The sequence below is a fragment of the Thermobia domestica genome, chromosome 3, assembly GCF_964235325.1.
Source record: "Thermobia domestica chromosome 3, izTheDome1.hap1.1, whole genome shotgun sequence".
Lineage (NCBI taxonomy): Eukaryota > Metazoa > Arthropoda > Insecta > Zygentoma > Lepismatidae > Thermobia > Thermobia domestica.
The window spans coordinates 145,388,853-145,409,330 of record NC_137456.1 but is presented as its reverse complement, the minus strand read 5'-3'; the positions used below and the strand labels follow the sequence as shown (position 1 = coordinate 145,409,330).

General features: G+C 36.6%; 1 protein-coding gene across 32 annotated transcripts in view; it reads left to right on the top strand.

Annotated features, from left to right (window-relative positions):
* LOC145680788 (uncharacterized) overlaps positions 1-20,478 on the top strand; it is a 246,679-nt gene that overhangs the window by 79,233 nt on the left and 146,968 nt on the right. For 29 of the 32 annotated variants that reach the window (XM_081751809.1, XM_081751808.1, XM_081751806.1 and 26 more), the window contains 3 exons: positions 769-858; positions 1,211-1,300; positions 11,330-11,419. In XM_081751809.1, the coding sequence (XP_081607935.1) occupies positions 769-858; positions 1,211-1,300; positions 11,330-11,419 (270 nt within the window). The remainder of the gene's footprint in view (positions 1-768; positions 859-1,210; positions 1,301-11,329; positions 11,420-20,478) is intronic. The other 3 variants (XM_081751814.1, XM_081751807.1, XM_081751810.1) reach the window with 2 other exon arrangements.

The following is a 20,478-nucleotide window of genomic DNA, read 5'->3' as shown; positions in this document are numbered from 1 at the left end:
TGATAAGTTTAAACGTTCTTGAATATTTATCAACAATAAACGTCCCAGTATGAAAATGCTCTTCTAATATTCGGAAAGTACTTTGAATCGTTATTACCTTCTTGTGTCACATCAATATATTTGGCTAATTTATCAATTTTAGAAGCACATTTGATATCCGCCTTTTGATAGTGATGACCTAAGTACATGTGCAACATTTTAAATCGGATCAATATAGTACCAGTTTTCGTTATTTTAAAGCTAATAACATCTTCATATGGTTGCAAAAATAACTCAGAATATAACAGTCTGCTACAAACTGAAGGAACGACAAGTAAACCTCCTAACACCACCTAAACCTACAAGTGCTCCTAGTAAGTAAAAATGATTAAACTATTCTTATTATAATTCCAACTTCATAGTTTTACAATCAAGATCTTTAAGACCAAATTTAAAATATATAAGAATTTAACTCCTATTGTCCATACGTTAGTCTGGCTGACATATTCAAACATTATCGAATAATTGTGAATAATAAACATAAGGCCTTGTACGAACAATCTTCTTCTAGTATTCGGAAACTACTTTGAATCGTGGTTACCTTCTTGTGTCACATCAATAAATTTGATTGATCTATTAGGTTTAGAAGTATTTGCTATTTGTTTATTGATAGTGAAGGACTGGAACATTTTTAATTGGATCGGTGTTGAAGTGGAACATTTTTAATTGGATCGGTGTAGTAGCACGTTTAATGTTCTCCATGCTAATAACGTCTTCATATATTTGCAGAAATGACTCAAACTACAAAAAAGCCTACTACAACCATGGAAAGGACAAGTAGACCTCCCAGCACCTCACCAACACCTACAAGTACAACTAGTAAGTAGAAATGTTTATACAATTCTTGTTACAAAAGTAACTTCATAGTTTTACAAACAAGATCATTAAAAACAACGTTAGTCAGGCTGATAAATTTAAACGTTACTGAATAATTATGAACGATGAACCAAAATCGCTGTACGAACAATATATTTCTAATGTTAGAAAACTACTTGAATCATAGTTAGCTTCTTGTATCACATCAATAAATTTGATTGATCTATTAATTTTAGAAGTGCGCTATTTGCTTATTGATAATGATGGACTGAGTTTAAGTGGAACATTTTTAGTTGGATGATATACTACCAACTTTGATGTTCTCCATGCTAACAATGTCTCCATATATTTGCAGAAATGACTCAAACAACAACAAAGCCTGCTTCAACTAAAGGAACGACAAGTAAACTTCCTAGCACCTCACCAACACCTACAAGTACTCCTAGTAAGTAGAAATGATTCAACTATTCTTATTATAATACTAACTTCACAGTTTTACAATCAAGATCTTAAAAAACAAATTTAAAATGTGTAAACATTTAAGCTCTATTATCTACACGGTAGTCTGGCTGATAAATTAAAATGTAACTGAATAATTATGAACGATAAACATAAATCCCTGTATGAACTTGAATCTAGTGATCATAAATCCCTGAATCTACTTCTAATATTCGGAAACTACTTTGAATCTTGGGAACCTGCTGGTGTCAAATCAATAAATTTGGTTAACTCCTTAATGCCCAAGAGAATTGTACTTAAGATATTTTAACGAAACTTTTTGTATATATTAAGCTGGATCGCTAGTCACCTTTAGGGTAAAACTTTCTCACTAGATGGCAGAGCTCATTGCGATACATGCGATGTTGCCACACGAGTTACGGATAGAAAAGTGTTTAGACACGGCCGCATTTTATACATGATTTACAACAAAGAGAGATGAGAGCATTTATTTCCATTTTACTCAATACTGCCTGCTTTAAAATATGAATTAATTATATTCTTTGATCAAAAGTGATTTTTAACTTATGAAACGTTATGCGTATCTCTCAAACTAGATGTCTTTACGGTGCAGATTAAGAATGCCTATACTAATACAAAATCAATACATAAATTTCATCTTTTGGACAAAACAGACTCTCAGTCAGTGTTGAATTCAGACATTTTCACCCGCGGGGGAATGTCAACTCCTCGGGAGAAGGGTTGTTTTTCTGTATTTTTGCAAGAAAGCAGCATATTTAACAATTCCATTCACATACACATCTTACCTAATATTGAGACTAATTGCTGATAAATATTCAATGTGAGATTATAATTCAGAAAAAAACAATCGTTTGATTTAATCTAAAACATTAAATAAAGACTGGCAAAAATATTTTACACTAAACTTTAACTGCTATTTACAGTAGCTATTTTGTTATTATTTTCTATATTCAGTAATTACTGTTTGTTACTAATGTAGAAGTTTTTAAAAAGATTTAAATTAACTCAAATATTTTTTGTCCTAAAACAAACATACATAGGAATATCTTAACAAAAAGTTATCATTTTTCTCACACTTCTGATTCTAATTCAAGCATATTTAGCCTTGCTTTCTTCATTGTATACACATCAATAGTTTAGTTTACGAAATCTTCAGTAGGATTAGTGCCGTGTCGTGGAACAGCGCTTGGCGCGAGAGTATACGACGGCACCCTCGTACATATGAGTGAGGTCGACAGACCAGCTGCGAAACGTGAGAAAATTTTAAAAAGTAAACCCTGCTTTTCCTTGATTTTGAGCACTTTTCATTACTTTTTTCCTTTCATTTTATATATGTGCACATGTGTTTCATTCCTCTGTTTTTCTTTCCTTCCTTTCTTTTCTTTTTCCCTCCCGAATTTTTCACCCCTTACTTCGACGCCCGGGGCCGTCGCCCCGCTCGCCCCTCCCCCATAGCACTGCACTGAGCAGGATCTTCATCACCTTCAATAGCAATCTTTCACTTATATACTACTATCATATTGATAAATTCTACATAAGTCTCTAATACAGGAGGGATAACTGTTCCTCCCTCATCCCTCTAAATGACGCAATCTGAATCTCACCCTTTAACTGAATTATTTTTAATTAACCCTTAAGTACTATGGACGAGAAGAATCACGTAACTACTATGGAACGGTCTGTCAGACCGCATTGTTGTTTCACATTTTCTGAATAGTAGTTTCACTGCTTATTTTTTTTAAATGATATTCTACATATCTTAGTTACTTATAGAAAATTAAAACATAGTAATTTCACGATGTAAAAAAAGCTTTATATTTTTAAAACAATGAGAAAGAGAACATAGTCAAAATTTGCAGCAATGTTTTCATCGTTATTCTAAAATTGTAATTCTTGAAATATTAAATTTTTTCTCCGTTTCTATGTAGTCAAAACAACACTAATTAAAAATGCACTGTTCTAATAGATGCACTAGGAATAAAAAATACAGTAAAAACGGAGAAAAAACCATGGAAGTTTAGCTTTTTTAAACTTACAGAAAAGTACTGTTATAGTTGTACTCTTACATTTTTTGTAATGAAAAGATAATGAATAAAACTTATTTTTAGTTCTTATATGATGGAGAAAGTAAAGAAAATACGTTTTGCCGGTGAAGAAAGTACCGCACTAACTTTTCTAATAGCATGCGCTTTCTTCAGGCAGGCACTTATATATTTTTTATTCTGCACTGCAAGGAAATCGGTATCCCACGCCGCTGACACGAATGAATATCTTTGCTTTCCGCTTACAACTCAGTTGACAGAAGATTATGTTTTCCTTTTCAACTCCTTGTGCACAATGGTGGGAAACCCACTTTCAAGCTGTAGTATGCGCTTGATTGAAAAACTCAGCTCACGTGGCAGATGTCCGATGAACAATCTACGTTCTACGTGAGGCCTAACAAGTCCTTTTGCCAACGTTTTCATGAAATCAAGTCTTGTCATCACTGCGGACTTAGCGTAGACTTGATGCAAGACATACGCTTTGACACCACACGAAACATCCACCAGCATAAAGAAAATTGCCAATGGCTATCGTCTTGTGCGACGACTTGATGTGTAATCTGTACATTTTTTGTCTAGGTTATCCATTCCGCCTTTACTCATGTTATAAAATATGATTATTTGATCTTTCGGTCATTGTTTGATGTGTGGTCCAAAACGTACCACACGGTAAGACAGAAAACTGCTGATAATCAGTAGATAACGAAAGACAACTGAACAGCAAAATACTCACGTAACTACTATAGTACGTCTGTGAGACCGCTCGACCCCTCCAGCGACGCGCACAGATGATTAATTATAACACGAACTTCAAAATACGTAACCATTTGCTAGACAGGAAGGTAGACGAAAAGATCCACTTGTAGTAGTGAGACTGTGGAAAATATAATGATATGAAAAGTCGCAGCGGTCTGAGAGACGGTCCATAGTACTTACGGGTTAAAGAAAGGTGTGTTTACTTTAACAATCGTAAACACATTTACGTCTGTTACTTCCGATGCGAGAAATGGGATTTAGGCGCCCTATTTCAAATAATGCAAGAACTGTACATTTTCAAGAACTGAAGTCTGTTGACATCAGAGATCATATGGAATGATCGAAAGATGTTCCCTATCTTTCCTTTCCTATCTCAATCTGTGCTAGTGCTACCTACTAATATATAGTATAGGGTTAGAGTATAGTACCTACTAAAATACAAACCTTTCTTCAACAGTCAACAATTTCATGTTCTGCCAAACTCGGTCATAGCGTTAAGAAATACATGTTTTATTGACTATTTGGTATTCTATTTCAGATGTTACATGTTTAATATTTATATAGAATGAGTCTGCGTCATTTATATGTATATTGATAGATCGGATTTCGTCTGCACGTGCACGGAAAGAAAGCAAATAATTGGGTGAAGTAATTTCTACATTTTGTGACAAAAACTTTTTGAGTTTCTCCGGGGGGGGGATGAATTTTGTTCGGGGGGAGATTTCCCCCCCGGGCTACCCTCTGAATTAAACCCTGCTCTCAGTACGCTCAAAAATGATGTTTTATAAGCCTAGTTGTAATCCTTGGTGTAAAACTTATCTCTACTTTAGAGATTTTATATATCATGGCTAAAATCCCCTTGTTTTTTGGTCAAAGAGCAACTCAATTTGCATTTAAGGGGAAATCATATCATTTCTATGGTAATAGTTTCTTAGAAAGCGGCAGTTAAACGTTATACATTTATTTATAATTAGATGCCTCTACGGTGCAGATTAAGGATACGTGTACAAATACAAAATCATTACCCAGGTAGATAGGACAAAACATATTCTTAGTAGGTTCAAAAATGTTATTTTATAGGCGAAGTTGAAATCCTTGGAGCAGCTTTACTTTAGGGGCTTAAATATCATGGCTAACATTCCAGCGTTTTTTGGACAAAATTCGACTCAAACTGCATTTAGGGGTAACGAAAACTACTTGCATGGTAAAATTTTCTTTGCTAATTACAAAGATATACGTTTATCTATAACTAGATGTCTCAAAGATGCAAATTAAGAATAAGTATCCAAATACAAAACCATTAAACAAATCCGATCTTTTCAACAAAACAGACTTAGTTCCTTCAAGCGTGGTATTTTGTAAGTTGTGTTCCCTGGTGCATATATTTTGTAAGTTGAATGTCTTAGTGTAGGCCTAACTTTACTTTAGATGGCATAATCATCAGCCCCGTATCCAGGGGGGGTCTAGGCGGGCCGGGCCACCTAACATTTTCACCGTAGGCTTGCAAATGAACTATAATATTGTTGGATCGAGCCCCCTCTAACTTCAGCCGAGCTCCCCCTACAATTTTGGAGTGGCTACCGGGGTGATAATCATTATGGCTAAAATGCCAGCGTTTTCTGGACCAAACATGGCAGCGTTAAATGAAAACTATCACCAACTTTTACTAGGTTGCTTACTTACATACAGATGTGTTCCACAATCCAGGTGGAATGAGGAAACTGGGATAGGGCTTTATGCAGAGTCGTTTTGACGTATGATTAGCGTCATACTAAATTCCTGACTACAGCAGGAAACATATGTTAGTCGAACTCTTTAGTAATCACGCGTCAGAATGACTCTGCATAAGTTCTCGCAGCGAGTAAAACTACGCGATTAGCACGGGTGTTAGGGTGCCGAAGGCGCTATTAGAAATTTTCTAGTTTAATATTCCACGATTATACTCTGAATCTAAAAGGAGCATTGATGATGATTATCGAAAGGGTGGACTGAAGGAAGTGGGAAAATACCGAGAAAATCCACGCACACTATGGGTCCTACAGAAAGTCTTCCTGGCGAAAAGTGGGATCGAACCAGCGATCTCGTGCGCCAGAGGTGATCTACCTACCAAGCTATGTACAGCTAATTTTATTAAAATCTACTAGTATATTTAACCTACTTCATTTCTCCATGTGTTTTGCCAGTATTTGCTTTTGAACCTTGAATGCTGTACTTCATATATCACATGATCTTCAACAATAATAAACTTGCAACTTCTTTATCTTTAGTGCCTATCACCACTGAGGCGAGATTCGGTACGAAAGGAGGATGAAATTAAGAATTTCATTGATCGCAGCCATCGCACAAGCAGTAGTATGAGGCCGAATATTGTTATGTTATAGAGGAAATTTCTTTTCAGAAGTCCGTGTTACTTCGTATAGTAAGTTCAGGACCTTTTTGGAGATCGGAATACAAGATATTATTGACTATGCGTTCCCTTGCTGTAACGCTCCAAAATGTCACCCTTTTGGTCCAGAAGAAAGTACTAACTTCCCTGTAGATGGTTGTGTCCGATAATGAATACTGCCATTGCATTCTTGCTTTCTTACTTCCGGAATGTAGTAGTGCACCCATGTTTCATACTCAGTAACGAATCTCTTCTGAAAGTCACTACCTTCTCGTTTACAGCGTAGCAAAATCTCGTGATACATCAACACATCGCTGCTTCAGTTCGTCTATCAACTGGCGTGATACCATCTTGGCACACACATTCCGAAATCTGAGTACAGCGTGGATATTACAGATTGAACAGTGACTTATGCCAATGATTGTAGCTACTTCATCCAGTCATTCTGCATTGCTCCTTATCACACTTCCAATTTACATAGAGCAAAACGGTAAGCGATAACAAGAAATTATTTGTTGATATAGATTCAGCGTCCCAAACATGGGTTCCATCTCCGCTCCTTATTCTTATGTTGAAACCGCAAGCGGTAAACGTATCACTTACAAATCGGAATTCACGGACAATATTCGTCAGAATATTGGATCAATAAGAGCTAGACGTAGATCACTCACTTCTGGTGGGTCAGGTTTTTGGCTGGATCCCAGCTCGCGCCAAGTGAATTTTGTGGTGAACAAACCATGAGTGGAGTTTCTACCGGGTCCCTCCCTTTCTTTCATTCAACCATTTCTTTCGTTGTCATCATCACCTTTTATCTTTCCTTCGAAGCACAATGATAGGACGTTACAGAAAAAGACATTCATGTCCCTCGGTTATGCCATATAGGTTAAACGAGACGGTGATGATAAGAATGAATTAAATGGTAGAATGAGAAAGTAGGAGCACAAAGAGAAACTCTGAGAAAATCCACACACACACATGGTGTGTGTCCACCAAAAAGCTCACCTGGCTAAGCTGGGATCGAACCAGTGACCCCACATACAAGATGTCAATGCTCTACCACGGAGTCACTGCAGCTCCGGAGTAGAAAAAAGGATTTCTACATGAGTGGTTGCGTTTCTCATGTGAAGCTAGGGTCTGAATACTTTCTTTTCATTATAGGAAAAAAAAGAAACAATTCAAGCTTTACGGTTTTATGAATTTTTAAGTACTAATTAGAGAAGGTCGCGGGATATTACTCTGACTTCGTTTCGATATTATGCTCAGTCGACGCCTTTATACAGATGAAACAGTTAGGCAACCGGAGAAATCCTCGATCGCAAGCGTGTTCGAATTATGAGCGTTAAAAGTTCAAAATTGAACAGATTTTGCAGAAATTTTGAAGAACCATTTCTTGAGATAGACGCTTCAGTTTTGATATCAGGAGTTCTCCTGGATACCCAACACAGTAGTAAGTTCAAAACGTATGCATTTTGCAAGATAAGGGCAATTATTTGGAATGGTGTGAAGGGTAATGGCGTCTTACACCATGCAAATTGCCTCCCATTTGACATACTGGGCCAACCAGTGGTAAAAGTGGATCTGAAAGAATGGGAGGACGGTAGGTAGCGGCATGACGCCACGCCGTTCCCCTACCTATCTATACCCATTATAGTTTTTTCGGAACTGGGGGACGCCTTAACTTTGTTCGAGGTGGGGTACGGCGTCCGCGCATTCTCCTTCACTTTTACCCCTGGGGCCAATAGGCTAATAAAATGTATTTGATACTCCTATTCGACTATATTGTTATTCAAATATCACTTTCCTGTGTCGCCACCTTCAAATTGAACAATCACATTTGTCTTGGGAATGGTTGTTTGCCAGGCATGCAAAATTGAATGAAGAACGACGTGATATTCATAATTAAACTTGTGATGATCTATATTGTTGCTCTTCTCAGGACCGTATCCCTAGGGGTCTAGGGGGCCGGGCTCCCCCTAAATTTTTACTGCTCCCCTAATATTTTCACGATAAGCTTGCAAATGAACAATAATATGGTGATGAACTATAATATGGTTGGATCGGCCCCTCTAACTTCTACCGCTTCCCCTCATTTTTGGACTGACTACTGGCCTGGTTCTTCCCCTTCTGTAGCTAGGTGCAAACAGCTCGAGCAGCGCCAGACAGGCTTGCCCTGTCGCGGTACTCCGAATCCTGTCGGCCTATGCTTATGCATCGCAGAATATGGTGTTCTAATACCTCATCGCTAGCCATGTGCTTAGTTTTCAGCTATTGGAATGTCGATTATGGGGAAATATTGGTCAAACTCTAGGAAATATTTTAAGATATTCAACGAGAAAATAGACCAAAAAATTTAAAGAAGGAAAAAAAAAATGGTTAGCTGGAATGTGCGCTCAAAGTTGTGAACTAGGTGACTTTTATTCTCGAGAAAACCGCTGTTTCAATACATCACCTCTAGCCGATTGTTTGTTTTTTGGTCACATTTCTCGCGAAATACCATAAAATATTGTCTGAAGTTTGGCCACTATTTTCAAACAATCGCCATTGAAATCCGTTGAAAATTTTAAAAAATGGCTAGCGATGAAATATTGAAACACCGTCTTCCACAATGGATACCATCATGTCCATGGGTTTTCTCGGGGTACTCCTGTTTCCTCCCTTCTTCTTATTCCATCAATTCTTTCATCATCATTCACTTGCCTTAATCATCGTCTTTCTTAGCCTAAAGGGTATAATCATCGGATGTTAAACTGAAATATTTCATTTTTTCCACAATGCACACAGGCCGGCTGCGTTATGTCGCGTTGAAGTTAGTCCCGCGGCAAAGCGTTTCGGAGACACATGCCATTGTTTAATGTTTAGATGGCCACACAGAAAGTGACATTTGAATGACTATACAGTTGGTTTCAAATAAATTTATTAGCCTGTTTATCCGGTGTGCCAAATAGGATGCAATGTGCAAGTTGTAAGACGCCATTACCCTTCATCCCTTCCCCAATAAGTTCCCTTATCTTGCAAAATGCGTACGTTTTGACCTTACCATTTCGTCGAGTACCCAAGAAAACACCCCAGTACCAAAAATGAAGCGTGTATCTTAAAAAATGATTTCTTCAAACTTTTTTCAAAATCTGTTCAATTTTGAAATTTTAAAGTCCATAATTCGAACAAGCTTTCGAACGAGGATTTCTCCGGTTGCCTAATTGTTTCATATGTAAAAAGGAGTCGACTGAGCATAGTATCAATATGAAATCAGAGTAACACCCCACGATCTTCCCTAGTAAGTGGAATTACTATTTTCCACTAACGGGTTCAGGCAACTATTCGTGTATGTATGAAAACTCAAAAACATATATAGATTATTTTCAAGAAGATATAATATTTTACCTAAGCAAATTAAGTTTCAGCACAAATAAATAAATAAATAAATAAATAAATAAAGGAAAGAAAGAAAAGAAGAAAAAAGAAAGAACACATATTGCATATTTAACGTTCAAAATGATCGTCAAAATAAACTATCTTCGTATTTCACGTGTGTATAATATTTACGTGGAAACAAACAGTTAAAAATTGAAAAGCGCTTAGCTGTTTCTTCTAATTATTCTCCCTTTCTCTTTGCTTCCCTTGGCTCTTCGATCTTTTACTTTGAGTTGGATTCTTCTTTTTTGTGCATGATTCCTTCCGTTTCACCATTTTCCACTTTTATTATTTGTCACAGTTCACAGGTTCCGCCTCTGGACTTCAAACGCTAACAAGGAATTGCCCTACTACTGTGACTGCAACAGTACACATGTATGTTTGGCAACGAAGCATTATGGCGTCCTGCGTAAGCATGAGATTCAGCCGCTAAAACTATTTCCGTAAACACAAAATAATATTTGGATAAAATGTAAAACATAACATGAAAAACTTTAATATAATATTCAAGTTCCGTAACGAGACAACTACTTGTAAAATAATTTATGCTTGTAAGTAAAAATTTCGTAAAACTGAGCACAGGAGTAGCAAATTCTAACAGCAAGCGCCATCTTGCGTACTCATCTTAAAACTGATCAAGTTTCCTCTTATATTTTACTTTTTTAGCTAACAGAATACATAAGCACAGAAAATAGTATCTCATGTTGTAGCGGACGGATAACTCTATTTTATAGTGTAATACTTATAATATGTGCCATTTCTTTACGCGTTGGTTAAGGCAATAAACTAATGCTTATACTGACTTCCGGGTAGTGATCCACCTTAAGAATACTATAATTTGAACATATATATTTATTCGGAATAATATCTTGTACTCGTCCAAAGATACAGATGTGTATCTCAAAAGGTGTGCCGTGCTTTAAAGACAACCATTTATTAACTTTACATACTTTCAAAAGGTCCTTTTATTTTGTGCGAAATTCTTCGAAACAGTATCTTTCCTGGCACAGGTATAGATCACATTTTTGCATTTCTAGATACATTTCATGTGATACAAGACACATCTGCAACGATTTGGACATTTGTCAGCTGAATGTACAAATGGGATGAAGCACACAGATTTTTGTGGGATATATCCTGGGAATTTCCTCCACCCATATCTATATGTTGCTTGGCGTTCTTTTGTTACACCGGAATTAGTGAGCAGTATACCGGTTATTACTCTCAGAAATTCCAGCAAGGTTACCTTTTCTCCTGAAGTAGTCATCTTATGCACACATCGCACTATAAAGAACGCTCGGCTGTCTGTGGCATAAAATATAAACATATGCATGGGGTACATTTGTACCCGCTTGGCTATTTGAAGGTAAATGCTAATATCGTCTTCATATATTTGTAGAAATGACTCAAACTACAACAAAGCTTACTACAACTATAGGTAGGACAAGTTTATCTCCTAGCACCTCACCAACACCTACAAGTACCTCTAGTAAGTAGAAATTATTAAACAATTCTTATTATAATAATAATTTCATAGTTTTACAATCAAGAACATCAAGAACAAATTTAAAATGTGTAAACATTTAAGTTCTATTGTCTACAAGTTAGTCTGGCTGATAAATGTAAGCGTTACTGAATAATTATGGACGATAAACATAAGTCTCTGTATGGAGAATCTACTTCTAAAATTTGGAAACTACTTTGATTCATGCTTACTTTCTTGTGTCACCTTAATATATTTGATTCATCTATCAATTTTAAAAGTAGATTTGCTTGTTGTTTTTGATAGTGATGTACTGAGTCTAAGCGGAACATTTTTAATCGGATCGACATAGTAACGGTTTTCATGATTTTCGTAACGTCTTCATATATTTGCAGAAATATATCAAACTACAACAAAGCCTACTATAACTAGAGGATCGTCAAGTAACCCTCCTAGCACCTCACCTACACGTGGAAATATTCATAATAAGTGGAAATGATTAAACGTTTCTTGTTATAACTGATTACATAGGTTTACAGTCTTCTTCTTTATCACCTCATCCATAGGTTGGTGGAGAAAATGGAAACTTTATAACTTTCATCTCCCACGAGGGAGCTGTTTTATATCTCTTGTTCGTAACTGCATCTAGATACTCTATCCTTTGTTGTCTTGTTACTGGTTTACCTTCTGGCTTTCTCTCTATCAATTTGGATATCCAATTGGAGTGTCCAGTATGATGGGCAAGTTTGTTGTTTCTTCTTTTCTCTTATCTTAATGATCTGTTGTGTTTAGTTAGCTTCTATTAATATGTTTTCATTCCTGTTCCTTTAGGTCCATGATATTTGGGGCATTCAGGGACAGCATCACATTTCAAATGCTTTTTTATTGAAAATTTCTGTTTTTTCCAATACCCAATGCTCTCTAATCCGTAATTGAGCCACGATACATACCAGATTCTTAATAAATCTATATGGAACGTCCAACGACACATTTCTTGATCTAAGCAATCCTCTTTTTCTATTGAATGCATGTTTAGCCTGAGCTGTTCTTCAACTTACGTCTGTTTCACTTTTTCCATACATATTAGGCTTTCTAAATAGGGAAACGTCTTAACGTCTTCGATTTTCTTTCCCTCTCGCCACACTTTTTCCTCGTCCTTCATTGTGCACTTTATCACTCAGGTTTCCTTCTTATTTATCTTTAATTTGCATGTTCTTTTTTTTAGTTGGTTGATCAAGGTTGAAAGTGCTTCCTGCAAATCCTCTTCCTTCAAAGCTATTAGTGATATACCATCATCAAACGTCGGAACTATATGCACTAAAAATGGCAAAATATGCATGCCAAAATGCGCTAAAATCACGAAAATATGCACTGAAAATATGCGAATATGCACTAATAAGGCTAAATATGCACCAATCAAAACTAAAGTTAAATGAGAAATTTTATTATTTTTAGAGAATACTTGTATTACTTGAACTAGAAATACTTGGTGTATAACTATGATGCATTCATGCTACAATACCCAACTATGTAGTTTTCGGTATTTTCTGGCAAAAACCTACATTTGTCAGTCAAAACATTGTTGTACATACTAAATGTTCCTTCCGTGTCACGGGTCGTTAAGGTACAGTATTTCAAAGAAGCAATGTTACTTAAAGATAAATTTGAAATTCGTGCATCGTTGTTCCCATGAACACTTTACTTTACTTACGTATATTAGACAAAAAAAGAAAGAAAAGAGAAAGAAAATATGCAAGGATTTTTCGCGTCAATTGACAGTGTTTTCTGAAGAAATGCTTGTCGAATTGGTTTTAGCGGAGTTTGTTTTGTTATTGAATCAGGCAGCTCACCTGCAATACAAAGTGCTGATATTCGCTCTTCTAATCTCGTTATGATCTCTCAAATTGAGTGAAAAAGAATATTGAAAAACGCAAGAGTTTGCTTCTGTTTTTAGCTCCGCAAGCGTCTACGCCTTCTTAGATACTTTGGTTTCTTCGGGTTCAAACAGGCCAGAGTGTGAAATTAAAATACACCTACCGATTTATATATATATATATATATATATATATATATATATATATATATATATATATATATATATATATACAGATGGTAATCAGAAAAATGGAAACACCTGCAGTTGGCAACACATCAGATGTATGGGTTGGCAATGGTGTCGTGGCGCCGCAACGCCGGACCGCTGGTTGTGGTGTGTTAGATCGGTTTCCATACTACGTCAGGCGCAGTGGAACAACAGTGTCCAGTGGCTGCAGCAGACGGAGGTAGTGTAAAATGGGAGACCTCTCAGATTTTCAAAGAGGGCAAATTGTTGGTGCGCGGTTATGAAGAGTGAGTGTGATGGCAGTGGCTACTGTGTTAGATGTGTCGCGTGGTACAGTGTCGAAGGTGATGGCGGCCTAAACAACACACGGGAAAACCACATCGGGGAAGCGGAACAGTGGGCGGAAGAAAATCATGAGTGACAGGTCACGCCGGGTATTAAAGCGCATTGTCACGCAGAACCGTCGTGCCACTGCGGAGCAAGTGACGGAGGAACTCAATCAGCACCTCCCACACCCTGTTTCGACAATCACAGTCTGCCGTGAATTACATGACATGAACTTACGGGGTCGTGTTGCACGGGCCAAACCGCTCATCAGAGACCATAACTCTTTCGCACGCCGCAAATGGTGCCGCGACCATGCAACTTGGACCGTTGAGGACTGGAAACGTCTGATATGGTCGGATGAGTCATCCTTCACCCTATTCCCAACCACGGGCCGTGTTTATGTGTAGAGAACGCCCAAAGAAGCTTATGATCTGCAGTGTCTCCGCCCAACTGTGAAACATGGCGGCGGCTCGGTGATGCTGTGGCAGGCATATCATGGTTTTCATTGGGTCCTGTCGTCACACTTAGCGGACGAATCACTGCCAACGATTATGTGGCAATTTTAGGAGACCACTTGCATCCTATGGTCCGGATGTTGTTCCCGGACATTGACGCCATCTTCCAGGATGATAATGCACCCATCCACATAGCTGGCGTTGTTGCAGCGTGGTTTGAGGAACATCGGGATGAATTTCAACACCTCTCCTGGCGCGCCCAATCCCCAGATCTCAACATAATTGAACAACTGTGGTCCGTCTTGGAAACACGACTCCGGCGACGATTTCCACCTCCATCCTCTCTCACAGAACTGCCCTGCACGAGAAATGGTGTAAAATTCCACTTGCTACCATTCACGACCTCTATGCCTCCATCCCACGTCGCATCAAGGCTGTTCTGAAGGCGAAAGGTGGCCCGACACCATATTAATCTGGTAAGTTGCTATTTCGTTCAGGTGTTTCCATTTTTCTGATCACCATCTGTATATATGTGTGTGTGTGTAAATAAATAGATAGTAATTTACAAATAAAAAAGATTAGAATGCGCAAATTATCAGTGAATAAAGAATAAATACACTCAGAGAAGTAAATAAACATTTCTGGCATAAGCATATAGTAAAACCTGCCTACCGAAATTGAACAGGACTCCCAAATAGGACCCCGCGCAATCCTCATCAGAATTGGATTTCGGTAGAATTACTCGAAGCCATGATGTGTTGTGGATATTGTGGTCTTGATGAAAAGTCCCAATGGGCACAAAAATAAACCACTGACCATTTGACTTCTTGAGGGCCACATTTTTGAGACCAGAAGATGGTAACAGTTTTGTGAATTTTGATGGAATTGCTTGAAACTGTGATACGTTGTAGATATTGTGATCCTAGAAAAAAAGTCCCAATGGGCACAACGCCCAATCACTGACCATTTGCTCACTACAGGGCAGTTTTAAAAATGGCTGACTATAACGACGTTCTGGATTTCGTTGAAAATGAATGAAACGGTTATACGTTGTAGATCTTGTCATCGTTAGAAAAAGTCTTAATGGGCATAATCATCAATCATTGAACGTTTGAGCCTACTGGTCCACATTTTTAGAAACAGCTGAGTATAACGATATTTTAGGTTTCAGTGAAAATGAATGAAACTGTGATATGTTGTAGATGCCATGCTCCTGAGAAAAGGTGTTAATTTGTGGCTACCGAGCAACGTTAGGTCGGTTGAAAGAGGTCGGGGTTCGTATTCGAAAGGTTCGGCCCAGGCCAGTAATTTTCGCTAGGACTTCCAGGGCTTTCCTTTGTCCCGCATGTTGAAAATCGATATGTTCCCTGTGCTTAAATGGTGTTAGATGCTACTCACCACCTTCCTTTACCGGCTTGTGTGATCGGATGGGAATTTTAAACTTTGTTACTGTTTCATACAATTCCACCAAAATCCCCGAATATTGTTACCATCTCTCTCTGTTTCTCTATGTCTTTTATAAGGCCTTGTAGTGGTTGCACGCAATTCCACAGAAATGCAGAATACAGTTGCCTTCTGCTGTAAGGAAATAAAAGTAACCTTGTAGTGGTCAAACGATCAGTGATTGGTGATTGTGCCCATTGAGATTTTTCTCAGGATAACAAATCTACAACATATCATAGTTTCAAGCGTTTCCACAGAAATTCAGAATAATGTTACTTTCTGTTGTTTTAAAAAAAGCCATGTAGTGCCAAACTGTCAGTGATTGGTGGTTGTGCATACTGAGAGTTTTTCTCAGGATTACAATCTCTACATCATATCACGCTTTCAGGCAATTCCATCGAAATCCAATTTCCATAAGGATTGTGCGGGTCCTTTCCGTTGAAAATTTTAAAGTTAACGATGGTAGATCTATGCATAGAAAAAATAAATTATGGACATACATATAACGGACATAGTGAGATAAAATAAAATGTATTCAACTGCAGTATTTATTTATGCCATGAATCAATATACATTAAACTTACAGTGAACAATAACAACAACAAAATCTCCATATGATTCCCAAGATCAAGACAAAACGTGTATGTTATTTCTTTCCAGCCCTCCTTCCTCTACGTTTGACTCCCTTTTGCTCTATTGTGTATATTATGCTCCTTGTTCCAAGTCTCTAGACCAGTTAGAGAATGAGTTATTGGTGTTTGAAAATAACTATGAAAATTGCACTTCGTTCAAAAAGTCGCACGGTATCTAGGGGCTTACATGGCACCAGACTAACAGTTAAATGTGTAAGTAGAGTAACAAGAAAACGGAGAAGCGGTTAGTTCATATCCCTAACCTCTCACAGAATGTCTAATTTTTCTTCTAAACGCTGTATTCCGGAACTTAAAAATTTCCGTTAAAAAGTATAGTTTAACATCCGTTGTTCACAAAACAGTTCAGCCTAATTAAGAGAATTTAACACTTTTTTACCTTTAGATTCATGGGACCGTGAAGTAATTTCGCTTAAGATAAATTTTGTTTTTATAAGGGGCTTGCTGAAAGCAATTTTTACTGTATTAAAAGCCTGTATTAAAAACCTTATGTTCTTGTTTAAAAGAAAATAAATCCAATCGAAATTACCTTTTGCACCTAATTATGTGTAAATACTATAATATTATCTTCTAGATAACATTGTCCGTTTTAAACAGCAATGATTTACAATGTATAATATTGATACTTTAAATGGAATAAACTGTTTTGAGGGAGACATAAAGCATGAATGTGAGGAAGGTAAATTTATCGAAAACATAACAGAAGACTTAGTGGGAAAGTTACGTTTCGAGAGACCGAGGTGTGTTTCAAAGCAAAGCAAAGCTTATATTTAAATACTCTCATAAGCATCTTAAAGAAAAACTCTGGAATCATGTCCTTATCTCAGAAAGTAACTGCTGTGACAAGTTTTAGATTTTACAAAGCAACAATTTTAATTAAATGTAGATCTAATTTTGAAAAGAATTGTTGATTTCTTCTCGAAATACATTTTTCAACGGTTTCTTTGAGATGAACTCTGTCGAGTATGCAAAAGAAAGCCACATCTGGGTTGCTTCATAGTTGTACAAACTTCTTACCAGAGTTGAAACTGCTACGGAAATATAAGAAGAACAAAGAAAGGGTGCTGCTGAAGTTTGAACTTTTGCTGTCGAACAAAATGGAAATGTCCTTTTCTATATATATATCTATATATATATATATATATATATATATATATATATATATATATATATATATATATATATATATATAAAGCTTACTTACTTTGAAAATATTACTTGTTTACCATACACTTTGAAAAATATATTTTCTTCTTCAATCCATTGATTCAGAACAGAACGTTTAGATTTTCTTCAATTCTTATACTGACGCAGCACCACACGATTTCAAAACCCCCCTTAAACACAACAATAGCAAATTTAATTTCCGAGATGGATGACAATCATGCATGCACCGTAGCCGGGAGGATGAATCATTCACCCCTTTCTTATTGTCCCTTCATATGATCTTGGAAGATATTCTAAACCTACAACAATGACCCATTTCAAGGTCTTGAGTCTATTTAAATTTAAAAGTTGAAATTTCATTTATTAGGAAAGTAGTTGGACGTTAAAATTTATCAATTTGGTCGTTTCTTTATATGTGCATTTATATGCAGTAACGACATAAACATGCAATAACATCCGAAATATGCAAATATATGCACTATAAAACTCTACTATTTTATTCCAAAACAACTAAAACGAATTTCTGTTTCAAGAGCATATGAATATCATATCCGAAAAAAACATGTAAATATGCAAAAATCCCAAGTCTAGTCATCAGCAAACGTTATTTTGCTGTAAACATGGCCATTTACTTCTACGCCTTTCTCGTTTCTATCAAAGAATTATGTCATATTCTCTTCTATATATTCGTTGCACAATAGAGGTGAAAATCCACATCCTTGCCTTTCCAATTTACTTCTTTTTGCTTCCTTCTATACTCTTCCTATAACAGCTGTGTTGTTCCTGTAAAGTTGGTATATTATTCTTCTGTATTTATAATCCACGTTCAGATTCTTCAACACTCTGAATATGATATTACAATCTACGTTCTCAAAAGTTTTTTTTTTCTACATCTACAAATGCTATCGCAATTGGGTTGTTCGTTCTAATATGCTGTTTCATGACCAAATGTGGACTCAGTATTGCTTCCCGTGTTCCACCTTTTCTTCTCAACTGGCCCTCTGATAGCCATTCTTATATTTTCTCTTTCATTTGCTGTGCAACTATTTAGCACAGTATTTTTGATGCATAGAAAAGCAAACTTAACTTTCTGTGTTTGTAGCATTTCCATGAGCCTCTCCACTTCGCGATACGGACCAATGTGATTTTCTGAAATGTACATTTCATTAATAAGATTAAATAGTTTCTTCTACGTTGCTATTACGAGATCCTTAATTACTAGTTTTGCCCCGTGTAGCGTAGTCGCTAACGCTCTCGTCTTCGGTGCGAGCGGTCCCGAGTTCGATTCCCGGTGGGGGCATTCGGTCGAAAAATTGTAAAACTTTTTTTTCAGGCCAGCCACCCTGAATGAGGTTTTCCTGTGTTTTCTTCATTTAGACCAGGTAAATGCCGGGGTGGTACATAACGTATAGGTCCCAAGCCACTTCTTTCCTTACCCTATCTTTTCTTCCTTCCCTTTCCCCGGATAGGGACGTTATTCCTCAAGACGTGACGGGCTAAATGGCTTTAGATACCGAAAGCCCAGAACTCTAAATCCTAAAATCCCTTCTTAATTACTTCTATTGGTATTTGGTCTATTCCTGGAGCTTTATCATGACTCATTTTCTCGAAGCATTGTCAAATTCCCACTGTAAAATTGATGATCCTAATCCATTTTCATCGACGCCTTCTTTCTTCTCTATCTCTTTTTCTTTACTATGTCTCCTTCGTAGAGATTTTCAATCATGACATAAAAAAAATAAAACGTGTAAGCTTTTTACCCTTATTTTTCGACACGTTAGTGTGGCTGATAAATTTAAACGTGTTTGAATAATTATGAATGATTATCGTAAGTCTTCGTAGGCAGAACCTCCTTATAATATTCAGAAACTTCTTTCAATCATGGTTACCAATAATAGATTCTAACATTATCCTACTTATAGTAGATACCAAATACTAATTAAATAGTTGTTTCCTTTTCGTGTGTGAATTTTGACTGTGAACAATAGTGAAATTGTGCAAATAACGGTTCGATAAAATAGCGAAACAGATATTGCAATTATTTAACTACATGTATATATTTATGAATATAAGAAGGTAGCATATGAAGTTTGCAACTAGACTTTAAATTCATGATAGTAAATCATTTGTTTCAGAACTTGTTTTTAGTATTTAACACAGACACGATGAAAAGGGTGTGAAGGGAATAAGAGGAAAGGGGTCGGAATTATTTTAATAATTCGTGGGTATTTTGTCAAACATAAGCATTTCGAGATGTAATTTTTTATTAATGGATATTTTATTACCGTTTTCGTTATAGTTGGGCTGGAAAGGAATAAATAAATACGAGAAGAATCAATGTGTGTGTTGTAATTATTAAATTAGGATACCCATAGATGCGAAAAGAGAATTTGTTACCATTTTCTATACTATTGTATAAAGGACTAGAAGGAGCTTACCATCGCCCATGTATTATTGCCCACGACAGGAAAGGACATGAAATGTTAATATTAATTTGCCATAAGACCTGATAAATGGTTTTCGGAAATACATGTCCTAATGTCTTTCCAAATCTTTACCAAGAATACTGAATCTCACCAATCCTTGATCTTGTTGAGGTTATCTTGACATATAAAACCAACTACAAAATAAATAAATAAATAAATAAATAAATAAATAAATACACGAAAAACGTTCAAGGATTATGGAGAACTCCCTGTTCTTCACCCAACACGTGTTTGAGCGTTTCCAGGTATTTTCTTGAACAAACGTTCAGGAGGATCACATAATAATGGAAGTTTTCCTTTTCCACCTTTCGAATTACTCTCGGTAACTTCTGGCAGTTTTCACAAATACCTTGAAGGAAAAACATCCTTCCAATTATAGGTATTATATGTAATATTAGAGTATATCTTATTCCATTACAATTGAAGTTCGCTCGTACCGATAAACCGATAGACTAATTAGAAATAATACGAGTTA